Source organism: Thermobia domestica, chromosome 9, assembly GCF_964235325.1.
Source record: "Thermobia domestica chromosome 9, izTheDome1.hap1.1, whole genome shotgun sequence".
Classification (NCBI taxonomy): Eukaryota; Metazoa; Arthropoda; class Insecta; order Zygentoma; family Lepismatidae; genus Thermobia; species Thermobia domestica.
Genome location: NC_137462.1, coordinates 266,997,190 through 267,013,619, shown reverse-complemented (window position 1 = coordinate 267,013,619; position 16,430 = coordinate 266,997,190). Strand labels below are relative to the sequence as shown.

The following is a 16,430-nucleotide window of genomic DNA, read 5'->3' as shown; positions in this document are numbered from 1 at the left end:
AAACGGAGGTTGTTGCCCGGGCGCCGAATTGGGGGCCGCAAAAGTGCAAATATTTATTTTCACCATAAGGCAAGGAAAGGAGTTTTACCAGACAAAAGATTAAAAAAAAGAACAGGACAGCGACTTGCCAACCTTAGGATCATATCCATAGAGCATACCTTAGCTTCATTGCTATCTTTTGAAAACATTGTAAAAACCTTTGTAACCAAAAGAATTCGTGAAGTTAATTTTTGGTTCCTTTTTTAAAAAATTGCCATTTAACTGCATCGATTTTTTTTTTTTAATCTGAAATATCTAAGTATAATACTCAAGAGAACAGCTTGAGTGTTGTCATAATTAAAATATTCGTTTAAAGTAACACTGTTGATTTATTCTACACATGCACATCGAATAACTTATGCTGAAATATTTGTTACGATGAGAAACTTAATCCTTTATCCAGCATGTAGACCAGCGTTTCCCAAGCGGTGTGCCGCGGCACACTGGTGTGCCGCGAATGGGCCGCTGGTGTGCCGCGAAAAAATCGAAACAAATTATTAATTCTATACGAACCAAATTGCAAGACAGGGGAAAATGTATATTTATATTTCACATTACTATGAACCTCTACTATAAATCTACAATTTTAAATTTCATACTGTGTTACTTTTCTATACATTTTTAATGTTGAAAAACGTATTTATCATTGTCATGACCATTATTACTTCTTTGTTGTTGCAGACTATTTCGTAACTTGAAATTTTAACATATCATTCAATAAATTCAACAAAGCAAGCATGCATACAAATTACCTACATTTGTGTTTTAAAAGTATAGGAGATTTGTTTATTTGTTCGTTATTTAGTGATCTTCCCTTTTAGTTAGAGGTTAGATACAGTTTTCGAAAGAGAAAGTGGATTTTTAAAAACCCGAGTCCTATATTTCATTGCTATTGTTTTCTATTTTAAAATTAGAATTAAAAATAAGTATAATTATTTAGCACGGGTGAAAATCAGTGATCGAGCTTTCTTCTCTGTAAGAAGGAAATTAGTAATCACATTAAAATACCACGGTAATTATATATATATATATATATATATATATATATATATATATATATATATATATATATATATGGGTGTGCCGCGAGAATTCAAGTTACACCTGTAGTGTGCCGCAAGTTGAAAAAGGTTGGGAAACGCTGATGTAGACAATAACGAAACGGCAAGAGTTGGTGAGAACTATGTAAATTCCTCATTAAAACACACAAACAAACAAACAAACAAAAAAAAAAGTAACCTACTGTCAAAATTATCAAAATTAAAAGTACCTTTCTAACTAAAATTACCCCAAAATTGTGCTTTCCATCACTAAATTGCTTCAGTCCACGTTTTGTCGAATTTTGGAAGCAAGGTCCTGTGTATTTTATCAGCAGCCTTTAACTTTGTATGTTCGTGATTGAAATTCATTTGGATTTCATGTATCATTGCTTTACAAACCATTGTAATTATTAAAATGCTAATAATTTTAATGAGAAAAATACATTGGTAACATTTTTGTTCTGTAACCTTATAACTTGTTCAATTTTCTCTTTGCAGGATGTATTACACACGATCAGTAGTCCTAGTGGAAAAGTTCTTCGAATAGTGATATTTAAGAAGAATGGCGTCCAAGCAATGGTTGAATATCCTTTACTGCAGTATTTATATGCAAGTAAAAACTAGCTGTTTGCTCAAAATGCATGTGTGTCCTCGGGTTTCAATAGTATGAAATAACTTTCTTCTAAAAGTAAAACTGAATTCTAACGTGAAGAAAACAGTTGTCATTAAATTCATATGTATCTAAACTGTTGACAAAAGTGTGTGTAGGTGTGTATTTTCTTGTGTTGACGACAGTACAGAAACAGGAAGCTCATGTTATAGTGAAAAATACTGTAGTTTGTATATTACAAAGGAGCAGTTGCAATATACGCGAATTTGAACAGTGTTTAAGCTTTCTCCCAAAGAAACACGTTTCTGCACCAATTTCTTTGTTTTCTCTTAAAGATTTATATGTTCCGAGTTCACGACGAGGAACGATAGAAATAGGTGCTTTCATTTATCGTTCACCCTTTCATCTGTCTTTTCAATCTCTCTACGCCCGACGTTGCATCCAGTACCGTTGCTAATATCCTCTGCTGTTTATATACGTACTAACTACTTCTTATCTTAACTATTGTTAAAAGTTGAATGGTAAAATATCTGGGTAGTGAATCTTATAAAAAAAAAATGTAGCATCTAATTCTGGGTTTGTACAGTGATTTACGTGCTATTGAGTTAGGAATATGTATCGACTGTTGATGTAAGAGAATTAGATTAATTCAAAACTGTTCTTTTAGTTTTGGAGCTCAGTCCTATTGATTTGCAACGATAGAAGAAGCAAACATTAAAGTTTATTTCGTATTTTGCGTGGCTGGTAATTTTCGTATGCGACACAGCAGCATAAGAAAGATCAAGACATTGTATATAATTCGAGTTCTCCCGGAAAAGATTGTTGTACACATAATGTAAAAAGTTCTTGTATACTTTCAATTTTGGCGTGATATTTGCTGGAGGTGCGACAACCTACTGCTGGTCCCGATGCAGACTTGCTCACCCGTCGCATCGATATATCGTACACCGTGGCAAAAGGTGCCCTTATCGAGGGGCGATATTGTGCATTACATTAATGACAGAAGGTGTAGTTGTGAAGATCTTCTCAAAATTACCTTTTATTTCGTACCTAATCCAATGCTGAAATCGAGTGACAACAAGAGTACCCTGATTATAAATTAATTCTGTGTGTGACGTAGTTGTGTAATGTTTGTTCAGTTGCCGGGAGGAGGTTATAAGGCCCATGAGCAGTATGGGAGTAAAGCTTACTTCGGTACGTCAGAACGTTATCAAGTCAGTTGGACGCTCTCTTTTTTCAGGTTTCCCCAGGAACCCATTTTAGAGAGGCTGCGTTAACTCCTGAGCTGTGTTGAAACAAAGATAGAACGAGAAATAAATTCTACCTACTGGCGATTGAACCCGGGCCATTTGGCTGCATGACAAAATGTCTTTCGACTACGCGACTGCAGCTCTTACAACGAAATTTGACACTACCTCACTTGGCACTTAAAACCGTGATTGATATATTGCGCTTGATATCATACAAGAATCCAGTCAGGACTCTTGACTTTAGTACCTGAACCAAACATAGGTATGAATATTCAGAAGCCTGGAACAATTGCTATGGTATTGCATAAATTGATATCCATAATTTTCAATCAATTTTCTGCTCGAAGGTACCATAATGTATGGAAAATACGGCAGGTATAAAACATGATTTTCAACATGCAATTGTCCAGAGGATACGCGAAAATCAGCTGTGGATGGTACTGAATGGTTTCGTGACTAACTTGGCAAAAAAGAATATTACTAGCATGTTTGTCGGGGGTTAATTATTGTTAGCTAATTACCACTACTTCCGTTTATAATTACTTCTTAGTATAATTTAGAGATTTTCATCGATATTTTATCTTTGATGAACAAATTCAGCATGGAAGGTTCTACCTAGAAAGATATTGTTATTTTTCACTATACAAAAGGATGTCGCACGTGTGTTTCAGTTTTGAATTGCATTTAATTATCGAACGTACTTTTAAGTAACGAAAACGTGGAAGAATAAAATCCAAAGTTACGTAACTTTCTTAGCTTGATGTGTATTCACTATTCATAGATGTACGAGGGTGATTCAGAAAGTAATGGTTGCAAGGTGATTCCTTTATTTGTGTTTGACAGATAACAATGATATAGGTATCAATGGAAAGCTTGCAATGTCAGCCACAAATAGTGGCATCGTTTTTTTAAAAACATAGTTCTCATTAACACACACACACTTGCGCCAAAGCGAAACAAGGTTTTTCATGCCGCCGGCGAAGAATTGTGGTGGCTGATGGCGACAATATTTCCGAACTGCTGCTTCCACCTCCGCGTCACAATTATAGCGTTAGTTCTTAAGGTGATCCTTAAGTTTAGATCCTTAATCTGGCCCGCAGTCGCTTTAGAGTGTCAGGTTACAAATTTGAATAATCCTAGTGACAGATTCAATGACAGCGTGCTATTTCAACCGGGTGTCACCATTGAATGCCATGGATTGCTCCATTACTGTGGAACGAGAAGAGATAGGAAAGTGAAACAAGTTACAATCTATAGCTTAAATATCATTACATTAATGATAAACAGTGCAGAATGTTTGCAGTACTATTGGCTAAGTAGTGAGCTTCGAGGCATTACTTTTTGAATCACCCTCGTAGGAATTTGTTTTGGAAAGTTCTAGTCGTGCCGAAGTCAGAGTGTTGACTTAGTTCTATTTCACTTGCGGTGCCAGCGGAAAATTAACATCTTTAAATCTAGCAGAGTAACCCGTGATTGGTCGCATATCGGTGGGTGCATTGATATTTCCCGAGGTCGAAAGAAAATGAGATCTTTCAGTTTTACGTCTCATACTTATTCCCTGTAGACTGTAGGAAACGGATGATTAACGATAGTGAATGGCGTTTAAAAGACTTACTAGATGAGAATGTAGGAAAGAACTGAGAAAACCGACGAACACTTTTTGTCAGACCTCTCACTCGGGGATCGAACAAAGGAACCCCATACTAGATTGAGCAATCTACTACTGAACCTCCGTGCCCATTCAATGTTTAAAAGGAAAAAGAAGTGGAGAACTCACATTATTTTCGTATTTTAGTAAATGATAAAAATGTCAGCCGGCTCTACCATATGTGCAACACGTGCACTAGCACGGGGTGGCAAAATCTGTCACAACTATATTATTTAAAAATAAATATTTCTTGCTGGAAACAGACTTAGTGATGATGGTAGTTAAATTTACCAAGCTGACCTTTTGTTTGAGTAAATCATGTTTAGGTCGCATTAGTTTAAGGTCATATGGACAGTGCTAAAGCAAATGGTCAAACAAATCCTAGCATGAATTGCTTAATTGTTGTCGAATACAATAACTCAGTTCAGTTAGTTCGTTATCGTAGTTTTGATATGAAAACTAGTCTTTGTCACAAACAATTTCCTTCCTTACCATTGAAGGTGGAAACAAGTTTTTTATTTAATTTTTTCACAGATGTAGAAGGAAAATTAAGAAAAAAGATAATAACGCTAGTTGCACTGGAATTGCAAAGTGATACCTTGAGATTGAATTCTATAAAAAAGAAGTACTTTATTTCGTCTGCAGGTGTGTTTATCTTTCACTAGCATAATAGATTATTATTTAAAGAAAAAAAAAAAACAAGTGTTTAGACCTTTCTGAATGCGAATGTTTTTTCCCTCCCCTTCGTTGTTCATGATTGTGTGGCATACTTAAAATCGTGGCTTTCGAGATTTGTGTGTTTCTGGAGAAGGCGGGAGGGCCGATGGCATTACACAGGGCGGCAAATTGTCCCTGTGTATACGTGGATGTTCAAGAATTATGTTTTCTAATATTGCCAAGTTCCATACAACAGACAATAAATCATTAGAAATGATCGTGTTATTGTAAAGAACATATTAGCACTGTATATTCTTTATTCGTAGAGAAGATAGAAACTCGTGATTGATTAAATTTCATTCTATGTACCAATGAAAAGTAAAGGTTTCCATGGAAATAAACTGTGCAATGCATGACAATATCCAGTACATGAGTTAAATGGTTTTACAGTTGCTTTCCTCTTCCAATCGAATATCACGAAATCATTGATGTGAATATTGTTGCGGATGTGCTTCGAATTTAATAGCCGCAACGCTATCTGTCTGCGGGTTTTCAAAACGGGATGGAGGAGCAGCAAGCAGATGACGAAATGCCTAACATTCCAGCATTCTCTGTTAAAGCAACCTTTTCCCAGGGAATGTGGATCGACCGTTCTTGAGAAATTGGATGCCGCATCCTAAACCACTTTCCCCTCCTTTCCTTCAGCATGTTCCCGTTCAACTAAAGATATCGAATTCACCTGCAACTGATATGGACATTTTGTTCACTGACTTGTTGAAATGATTATTTTTGTTTACGAAGTAAAAAGTGGCGAATTCGATTAGGCTTTTGAAGTTGACTCAGTAATGAAGAAGAGAATTACTTATACAGATAGATTTCAGTAAGAATGAAATAGTCCAGTATAAGGAAGGTACTCTTGGCTGATTACTTTGTACCTGAGTATTTTTATTATCTTTCCTCTCTTTGTAACCTATTGATAGGGAAGTTAAACGTAGGTTGTTAACTTCGAAATTGTCATGTCTTGTTTGCTATATCACCTGTAATAAATTTTGATTTTTTGGAATTGCCGCTAAGTTCTTCAAACCTTCAACAATCTAATATTGAATATATACTAGTTAATAATGCCTATCAGAGCAATTAGCTCAGTTCGGATACTATGTCCATATATTTTCAAGTATAGAAAGTAAAACGGACGACAATTTAATCAGTAGGAATAAAATGTGAATGGTTATTTCGTGCTGTTTCTTTTTCTTTTGTAAAAAAAATAAAATAATAAAACCAAATTCTACCAAAGAATTGAAGTATTCCACTTTCGAGCGTCGGTAAGGTTGAAGCAAGCACTGTAATGGCGAAGTAATCACATGTGCGTTTTTAGTTATTTCGTAATTCTATGTCTGGAAGAATGAGCGAGAGGTGTACCTTGGTACGATTTTTCGTATATTCTCCGCAACTATTTCCACCCGTTCAGTATGATTTTCAACTCCTTGTTACTGTGAAACCTTATCCTAAACCACAGCTTCATCTGTGTGGATAAATTAACTGGGAGCCAGGTGGAGGGTATATGATGGATGGTTCAGCTGTGCTCCTGTTTGAGTGTCTGGATCAGAACCTAGTTTGTGTTGCAGCATGGGAACGAGTGTTGTTGTAGAAAAGGATAAAAGTAATATAACATTCTTCTTTTGTGTTGTATTGATACTCGCAGTCATTGAAGAGGGTTCTACTTCATATGATGCTGCAGTATGCAGACGTATGTTCCACGCTTCATGCATTCGTGTAATGAAGCCCCTCTACGTTCTCAAATTACGGTCGCCGTAAGTTTGTTGGACGAGAGTAGCTTTCTCATCACTGGTTTACCTGGAGAGACAGTGTATATCCACTTTTCGGATTGCTTTTTCGCATCTACAGATTCGTACTACGCTCATACCTTATCTCCCGTAACAATCTTGTCCAGAAAGTGTTCCCTTTCTGCGTGGTAGAATTAAAAAATTCCAAACCATTGGCCATTCTCTTCGTGTGATAAGTGGACATAATCAAGTGTTACTGTAAAGTGCCATATAGGGAGTTGATGTTGAAATTCCAGAGAACTCACCAAACAGTTCAGAAATCGAAGCTATGCTTTTCTAGGTCATCTGTTGCCCCAGACTTTGGTCGTGGACAGCCCCCGTCATATACATCGGTATGTCTTTCTTTAAATTTCTTACACCATTCTCATGCACAACTGTTACGTAAAATTCTTGCCGTAAACCTTCTTTATTCGACGATTAAGGCTGTTGTAATATGGCGTTCCATTTGGAGAAAGCGAGTAGTTCACACTTGGCGGGCGATTCGATTACACTAGACATGTTTTCCATGCGACTGAACAACAGTGTGTCTATCAGGGCGGGAATAGTCGACGTTCAATGAACAGTGTTCCATTATCCTAGTTCCGTCATAAAACGTGATTCTCTGGCTAACGGGAGATTGAAAAAAAATTATCCCTCGTAGCTACACACATACAGAGAGAGAGATATGTAGCATATAATTTCTCACTCAGTCTCTATTATAAAAAGAGAATAAGTTACGTTTGGGTTTATTGGAATCCTGATAACCGCAGCAAGAAAGTCAATCGAACGGTCTTGTTTTTACTTGTCACAGTTGTGTGTATATAGATATTTTGATGTACTAGTAGTTAGTAACATTGGGTTTTACGCGTGATGGACTTTCTTCAGCACAAATTTTCATCATAGGGTAAAGGAAAAAGCGTTCCAAGTGACATTTTAGGTGAAACAAAAGAGTCCCATGGGACACTGTTTGTGAGGATTTTTTTTTTTTAAAAAAAGCGAACGTTGTTCCGAGTTAAAAGCGTGATTTAAATGTCAGGTGAAGGACGGAATTCCTCGACCTGACCATACTTGTAATTCAGTTATTCTTTCTGGTAACGGGATTAAATGGCAAGCGACATGGCTGTGGCCCACAGAGATTTCGCGCACTGCAGGTGCCATTGTTTCATGGCATATTGTGTTCACTTGAAACGAATAAAAACCCAAATTTACGTAGTTTCTCCCCAAATTAGAACTGAATCTAAAATGCAAATCCAGAGAGAAATGCATAAATCTTTAACTGAGCATTCGTTGGTTTTCGATTATAAAGTTTCCTGTCCATTTTTCACAGATACCTTATTGTATTTCAACGATGCTAGCGGATTAAGGTCTAACTTCTTACGTATTTGATTGTAAATAACATGTCATTATGAAATCTGATTATATGGATATATATATACTAATTAGTGTATTGTTTGACTTTTTTGCTTTTGCTAGATCCTTACAGATAGGGCCGGCCGTAGGCAATTTGCACCGCTCCGTACAATGGCATTGCTGTCCCCTCTTCTCGAGAAGGAACAAATCTTAAAAGCCACGATTTTAAGTATGCTGCTCCATTATGAACAACGAAACGAAGGTGGCGGGGAGGGAAGAACACCCGGGGCCAGAAAGGCTTAAACACTACAAATACAATCTCGTTGCATCTTCTTTTCTGTAAATAATAATCTATATGTTAGTAAAATAAAAACAAGAAGAAGAAAGATGGTAATCCTTTTTATAGAATATCGAACTTCAATCTCAATATACAGGGTTTGTCCGGAAAGTAATAGGACTGAGTCGATTTAAAGAAAAATATTGAGCCAATCGTTACAATTCTTTAAAAACTTTCAAAATAGGCTCCTTCTGCGTCGATGAAGCGCTGCCAGCGCGATTTCCAAGCATTGAAGGCGTCACGGAAGTCATTCTCCGGAATAGCCTTGAGAGCCGCGGTGCAAGCTGCTTGGATCCCCTCTGTCGTCTCAAAATGCTTGCCTTTCATCGGGCGTTTCAGGCGAGGAAACAAAAACAAGTCCGGGAGGCCACATCTGGGCTGTAGGGCGGCTGCGGAAGCGTTGGGATGCCGGCCTTGGTCAGGTAGCTGTTCACAAGAAAGGCGGTGTGAGCCGGGGCGTTGTCGTGGTGCAGCTTCCAGTCGGCTCCGATGTCTGGACGGACCCGATTGACCCTTCGTTTGAGTCTCTTGAGCACTTCCACGTAAAACTTGGCGTTGACGGTTTGTCTAGGAGGAACAACTCCATGGTGGACGATGCCTTTGATATCAAAAAAGACAATGAGCATTGTTTTCACTTTGTATTTGCTCATTCTTCCCTTTTTTGGGCGAGGAGACTCCGGCGTGTGCCACTCGGAAGATTGCCTCTTTGTCTCGAAATCATACTCAAAGATCCATGATTCGTCACCTGTGATTATGTTATTCAAAAATTGGGGGTCACTTTCACACATGTTCAAATTTTCTTGGCACAATTCCACTCGCCGCAATTTCTGGTCGTCAGTGAGCACTTTTGGGACAATCTTCGCGCACACCTTGCGCATGTTCAAATGCTCCGTCACAATTTCATGAACCACAGTTTTTGATAAATTTAACATCTGGGTAATTAAACGAATAGTTAGTCGAAGGTCTGAGTTCAAAACTTCGCGCACACGAGTCACATTGTCGGTGTTTGTCGAAGTCGGTCTTCCAGCACGGTCTTCATCGGCGACCTCTTCCCGGCCCTCCGAAAAGGCCTTGTGCCACCGAAACACACCACTTCTTGCTAAAGCATCATCTGGGTAAGCCTGCTTGATCATACCAAACGTCTCTGTCGCAGATTTACCGAGTTTAACACAGAATTTAATCGCGTACCTCTGCTCTAACGAACGCTGCATTTTCGGCTTGCACCACTCACAGAAACACGTCGCGCGAAAAAGCCTGTCCTGACTCTCCGTGTGCTCGGAGACAACTGACCAGCCGCTCGTTCGTTAGCTAGGAACGCCCTCTACCGGATCCAGTCTGTGCGCACACGCTCCAAAGTACAGTCATGGCGGAATAAAATCAGTCCTATTACTTCCCGGACAAACCCTGTATGAGTTTGCAATTCCAGTGCAACTAGCTCTTTTGTCTTTATTTCATGATTTTCCTTCTATATCTGGTTAAAAAAAATATCTGCAATAATAAGAAACTTGTTTGTGACGACAAAATCAAGACTAGTTTTCATATCAAAACTGACAACTAACTATATGGAACAGGTATTCACTACTGTTCTAGAATTGAGTTCTTCGATTAATGCAACAAAGCCTCGTATTTCATAGTCACTCGAGACCTGCTAGGCAAAAGCATCTCCAACATTGTGATTGAGATATATATGGTTAGGACATCCTCTCTTGCCTTTCTCTGCTAGGCTGTCTTACATCTGGTCAATGGGCGGCCGACCTTAACCTCTTGTTTGGGCTCAGACCCTGTTTAGAGTGGTTCGCAGTCCTCTTCCATCATTAAGAAGTCTGTGTTCGATAATAATGTAAAACAATTGTGCAGATTATGTCCTTCACTTCGGTGTAGGAGCTGACCGGCATGATCGAACGGTCTAAACTATAAATTGGCGATCGCAACACCTGTTTGTCGTGAGTTCGAATCCCGATGAGGACATGGATGTTACGTATTGTCCTTTTCATCCGTTTTCTCGTCATCTCCTTGATGACAAAACTAGAGAAAATATTAATGATCCAAAAGGACAAAAACGTGGGAGGTGAAACTAATTGGTATATATTTTCATGTGAAAGGCCCGGATTCGATTTTCAGTATATCCCGAATGTTGTTCTGATTAGGAACTTTCTTTCTTAGTTCTGTCTGGGGATGCAGAATGCCATCATAAGAAGAAGTGTCAGGTGTCCATCATAAGGAGAAAGTGTCAGGTGTGTGCCCACAATGAACGTTTGAATGTATCTTAAAGAAGTAAAGGTAATTTAATTTTAAACATGCCTTTATTTGAAAATCATTGACTTTCAAAATTGAATTAGCGCGTGTATATATATATATATATATATATATATATATATATATATATATATATATATATATATATATATATATATATATATATATATATATATATATATATATATAATATATATGGAACTATTGAATTGGGCTATTACGTAACAACTTGGACGAGTTTCACAAAAGAAAAATTACTTCATTGGTGAAGTATGTGTATGTTAACATTCATCAGTCGCATACACACGCCATCGAAATTTGCAGAAAGTTCGTTTATAAACTTTCGGTACTTAGTTCGAGCTTTGTTTTGCCTTTTTGTTTGTAGAACTATGCAATAAAAAGTATTATGTGCGTCGTAGATATGACAACAAATTGAAATATAGCTTTGGTTTGAAATCAAAATGCCGCGTTTCGTAATGAAATTATTTTGTGCATTGTTAAAGAACGCGTGTACGCGCATTTTCACGCTCATATAATTACTGCAAGTGAATGGATTTTGAGAGAGCGTGCAGCAGTTAAAAATAACCTTGTGTGGATAGCTGTAGTCTTTGAATGGGCATGAAAAATCTTAATCTAAAGAAATCTCGTTTTTGAGAAAGAATAGAAGGAATAGTTTTCCTTAGGTGTTGAAGATATGTAAGTATGAATGGCAATGGTTCTAACTGATAAAAAGTGGAAAGCAAACTAAGAAATATACTTTCAATCAATGTTAAATCCTTCGCGAGAAAGTATTGAGAGATACCTATTAAATCAAATGCGTGAAAAAGAAGTATTTCGATATAATTTGGGGATATGAACTCAGGAAATTTCTAAGGTCATATCGTACAGATTGTCCTCGAGTTACGTAAAATCATACTTAGGTAAGAAATGTCCGATATGTGTCAAATTTACAAGCGGTACTTGCGTCCGAAATAAATTTTGTTTCGAAAATCTACAAGTGTGCTATGAACTAAGGAGATAATTAACTGTTATTGATGTGCTATTGATTAGTTATTTTTGCACCATTGGCACGATAGGATATATATAGATTCTGTACCCTATTTATAAAGTTTAAGAGTTTTTAAATCACAGTATTATTAAATATTATTTTTTCCGAATTTTTCGTAATTTTTCATATCTATTTGCGGCAATGCGGAGAGTTGTGGTAACAACTTGCTTTTTTAATTTTTAGTGTGCGAGCCCCGAAATGTAAGTCGGGAAATGTCAATATTATAATTGGAAGATAAAATAAGGCTCATTATAGATATTTATTAACAATCTATTCAGCATTTGTACTGCATATAATAAGAGAAAAAAAGTCAAGTTATTAATTGTATATTATTATATTGGCGTCTCTTGCGCACCTAAACTCTGGGGGTTTATATTGCGTATGACTTTCGCGAATTGAGATAATATTTCAAAAGAGAGAGAGATCTATTTCTCATTCCCTTGAGACCTTTCTGTGGTTGGGAGATCGGGAGATGGTGAAAGACGTTAATGAACTAATTGTCGCCACTTGTCTTGACCATCTGGAAGTTTCTCGCTGGTGGGAAGATAGATGACTCAGTTATCCAAGAGGTTTCGTCTTGCCTTCTTCATCTTGGATCTTCAATGCGGATATTTTTTTCTCACCATTTCCTTTTTCGCTTCTTTAACTCGCCAACTTCCACATTTTGTCTATTACCGGAATTAGTACTGTGTACACGGCAGTGTACTCATACTTAAAAATCCTGCATTTTGCGTACACAATTCAGTCAAAGCAAATTAATAATGAATTATAATTTGGAGGTTAGAGGGATGCGGACATTCTAAAGTAGTTTTTTTTTTTTTTTTGTATTATACGAGGGATGATAAAAAGGTTACAAAGCCTATTATGTATTATGTGAAAGACAGAAGATACACGTAATGATCGAGAACTAGTGTTGAATGCCCTCTATGTAAACACAGTTTTTGTTCAACCGCGTCAAGTTCTCATAGCCACCATGAGGCAGTGGTTTTGACATAATCACATGCCAGATAATGGTGGCCATCCTTTTTTTTTTTTTCGATTTAGAACAGGATAAAAGTGAGTCACTGGGGCTAGGTCAGGGCTGTAGAAGGAGTGCTCTAGTCGTTGCAAGGACACCACTTCCATCTACATGTTGCTTTAAAATTTAGCCCTTCTCATTCACATCTACAATCTGTCTGTGAATGTCAGCATGTGTAGTGTTTTTGGCACACTGGAACCGCGCTACTATCTTGACTTCTACTCTTCACCAATTTTCCAGACGCGTCATAATTTTTAATGTCCACATCTCGGGTATACATAACAGAAACCGAAGTCTTCAAACCTGCACCAAGACAGACATCCAGTTCATCGATTTCGATAATCAACCTCGTCTTAAGACATCTGCCGGATTATTGAGAGTACTGCATATACATGGTGTTAATGAACTAGACAGACAAACTCTTGAGAGGTGATTCCTCACATCAAAATAAGAGAAAAAGTTCATATGGACCTGTGGGGAAAAGTGCATCGTTTCAGAGCTAGAGCTGTCCAAAATCCCGAGAAAGCCAAATTTTAAAAGGCCCTCTTTCGAATTCGAGAAACTGTCGATGGTGGCCCTTGTCAGCGTAAAGGAAGTCATGCGTATATAGTCCAAAAATGCACATTTCACTAATGTTCAATGGGTGTACAGAGTATTCCTTGTGGGGTGAAATTCCCAGACTTGCCATCAACCGAATTTTGAGATATGCTCTGACATTATGATTGTTCCAAAGTAGGCATACGATAAGCCTTGACAGCAGTGAACACAGAATCCTTTGGCGCGATGTCGGAAATGTTAAGGTTCATCAGCAGCACGGTCTCTCCTACTGAAGAAAACACACAAAGTGAAGAAAAACGTGAAATATACCGTGACGAAATACATTACATCACACGTTATTCTGAATACAAAAAGAAAAAAAAGAAAAGCATGAACCTGCTGGTTCCTAACACTTCCGACATCTCTCCGAAGCACTAGATGTCCATTGTTGAGGCTCAACTCCTGCCTACTTTGGACCCTCCTTGAAATAAGTGTATATCTGAAAACTATTAACAGCATATCTGAGAAATACACCCTGTAGGGAATCCCTGTACACCTTTTGAAAATTGATCACGTATGCACTTTCGAATTGTGTATGCGTGGTTTCCTTTACTCATAAGGATCACCATCCACAGTTACTAGAATTCGAAATAGGGCCTTTTGAGATTTGGTTTTCTCGGGATTTTGGACAGCTCTAGCTGTGAAACTATGCACTTTTCCCCATAGGTCCATATGAACTTTTTCTGTTATTTGATGTGGGTAATCACCTCTTAGAATTTGTCGGTCTAGTTCATTAACACCCTGTATATTGTGTATTTAGTGATACGTATATATTGAGAGTATATATTGAAACTTCACAACGAGGAACTACATAATTTATATGCTCTACCCAACATTGTTAGGGTCGTCAAGTCTAGGAGGCTTAGGTGGGCGGGTCATGTAGCTAGAATGGAAGAAAGTAGAAACTCTCTCAAAGTCTTGACTGGAAGACCAATCGGAAAACGACCATTAGGAAGGCCTAGGCGCAGATGGGAGGACAATATTAAGATGGATCTCGCAGAGATTGGAGTACAAAGTAGAAACTGGGTGCAGTTAGCTAAGGATAGAAGTCAGTGGAGAGCTTTTGTGAACGCGGCATTGAACCTCCGGGTTCCATAGACCATAGAGTTAGTTTAGTTAGTTTTTATATATTGAGAGTATTGTTTCTGAGGTATATGATTTTATATTTCGTTCTAAATTTTATAATGTTTGTATGGTTCCAAATCCGATTGTGCATAAGTATTTTCCTTAACTCATAGTTCACATTTGACAGTATTGAAGCAGCAAAACGAGCGAAGGAAGCTCTTCATGGAGCTGATATTTATTCCGGTTGCTGTACACTGAAGATAGAATTCGCAAAGGTAAGTTTTATTTTCCTATTTTCTTCTTAAAAGTAGCTTTCTTATGTTCTAGTTTTGTTTACACGTTTTAACTTTTTGTAAATTTAATTGAGCTGGAAAATTGTGTTAACATTTTTGCGAGAAGAAGTGCGATTTGTCATTTACAAACTTCTGAGATATGCTTATCAAATCTTTCTAATATTTGTGAGCCGGTAAGTATAGATCGTGTCGTTAAAGAATAGTAGCCTAAAATGTGTCCGCGTTCATAACCTTGAAATCTTCCTATTTTAATCTTTGTCACCGCATCTGTTTGTTAATTTAATATTTTACTGTAATTGTTTGCACTGTCTTCTGAATGAACCATAAATTTAATAATAAGATACTTATCATTATATATTCCAACGCCATTGATGAAATCAAAAATCATCAGTTTTTCGTTTTTATTTGGTTTAAAATAAAACTAATATTTCGATATAAGGCGAGATGCGAAAATATAAATTGCGTTTGGCGGATTGCGCTCCTAAATGTACTGTTGAATGTATGGTCAATAGCTCAGATGGTAAGAAACCCATGAAACAGATCGATGCGCCTACAGAAAATCCTAAATTGAAGTCAAAACGAGCGTGCCGACACAGCAACAAGAACGCTGCGTTGGCAGATGTTGCACTGGAGCCCTAAATATATATATATATTTTTTTCCATGCTATAATCCAAAGGGTGCGCTCTCAGTGATATCAGTCTAGCGAAAATAAGCTGCATTCATTTAAACCTCTTGGACAATTGGCAGACAGCGTCGCCTACAAGTCTCCGAGATGAAGTGATCCTGATACGCTTGTGTATTTCTATTTAGTGCGTGACATTAACTGTACGTATTGCGAAGACTGTATCATCCCACTGAGTATTCGGCACATTCTTGTAGAATTCCTAGAATACTTAGACTGCAGAGAACGTTTAGGTATAACTGAAAATTTTAGTTTATTCTGGAAGATAATACAAGGTGTCCAATATACAATGCAACCCGGAGTTTGGGATAGTACAACTTTTGAACCTGAAGCAATACACAAATAATTGTTATACCAAAATGAAGCCTTGTTCATGCATATATTTTTAAACTAGGAAGCAAGGAACAACACAGTGTTGCCAGATGTAACAAGGTGTAAATATTTTTTTTTTTTTTTTTTTGTAAAACATGTAAATTGACTCATAACTCATACGTATGGATGTTCTGTCGTTAATTTTCAGTTTGTTTAGTTGGAGTAGCTTGGAAACTATGGAGCAGAGAAAAGAATTTTTCATTTTCACCGATAACAAATCGGATGAGGCCTCTTTAAGGGGGAAGTAGGGAAATCGTAGTTTTCGTAAATTAACACTCTGAACTTTGCTGATGTTTGAGTGCATCAAAAGGTGTGTTAAGGATCTGTCTATATTATGCAATTTC

The 16,430-nt window shown here is 37.3% G+C and overlaps 1 protein-coding gene across 1 annotated transcript in view; it reads left to right on the top strand.

Moving 5' to 3' along the window:
* LOC145660677 (heterogeneous nuclear ribonucleoprotein L-like) overlaps positions 1 to 16,430 on the top strand; it is a 214,095-nt gene that overhangs the window by 109,088 nt on the left and 88,577 nt on the right. Inside the window, exons 6-7 of the mRNA XM_081726013.1 lie at positions 1,578 to 1,663; positions 14,917 to 15,013. Of these exons, the coding sequence (XP_081582139.1) occupies positions 1,578 to 1,663; positions 14,917 to 15,013 (183 nt within the window). The remainder of the gene's footprint in view (positions 1 to 1,577; positions 1,664 to 14,916; positions 15,014 to 16,430) is intronic.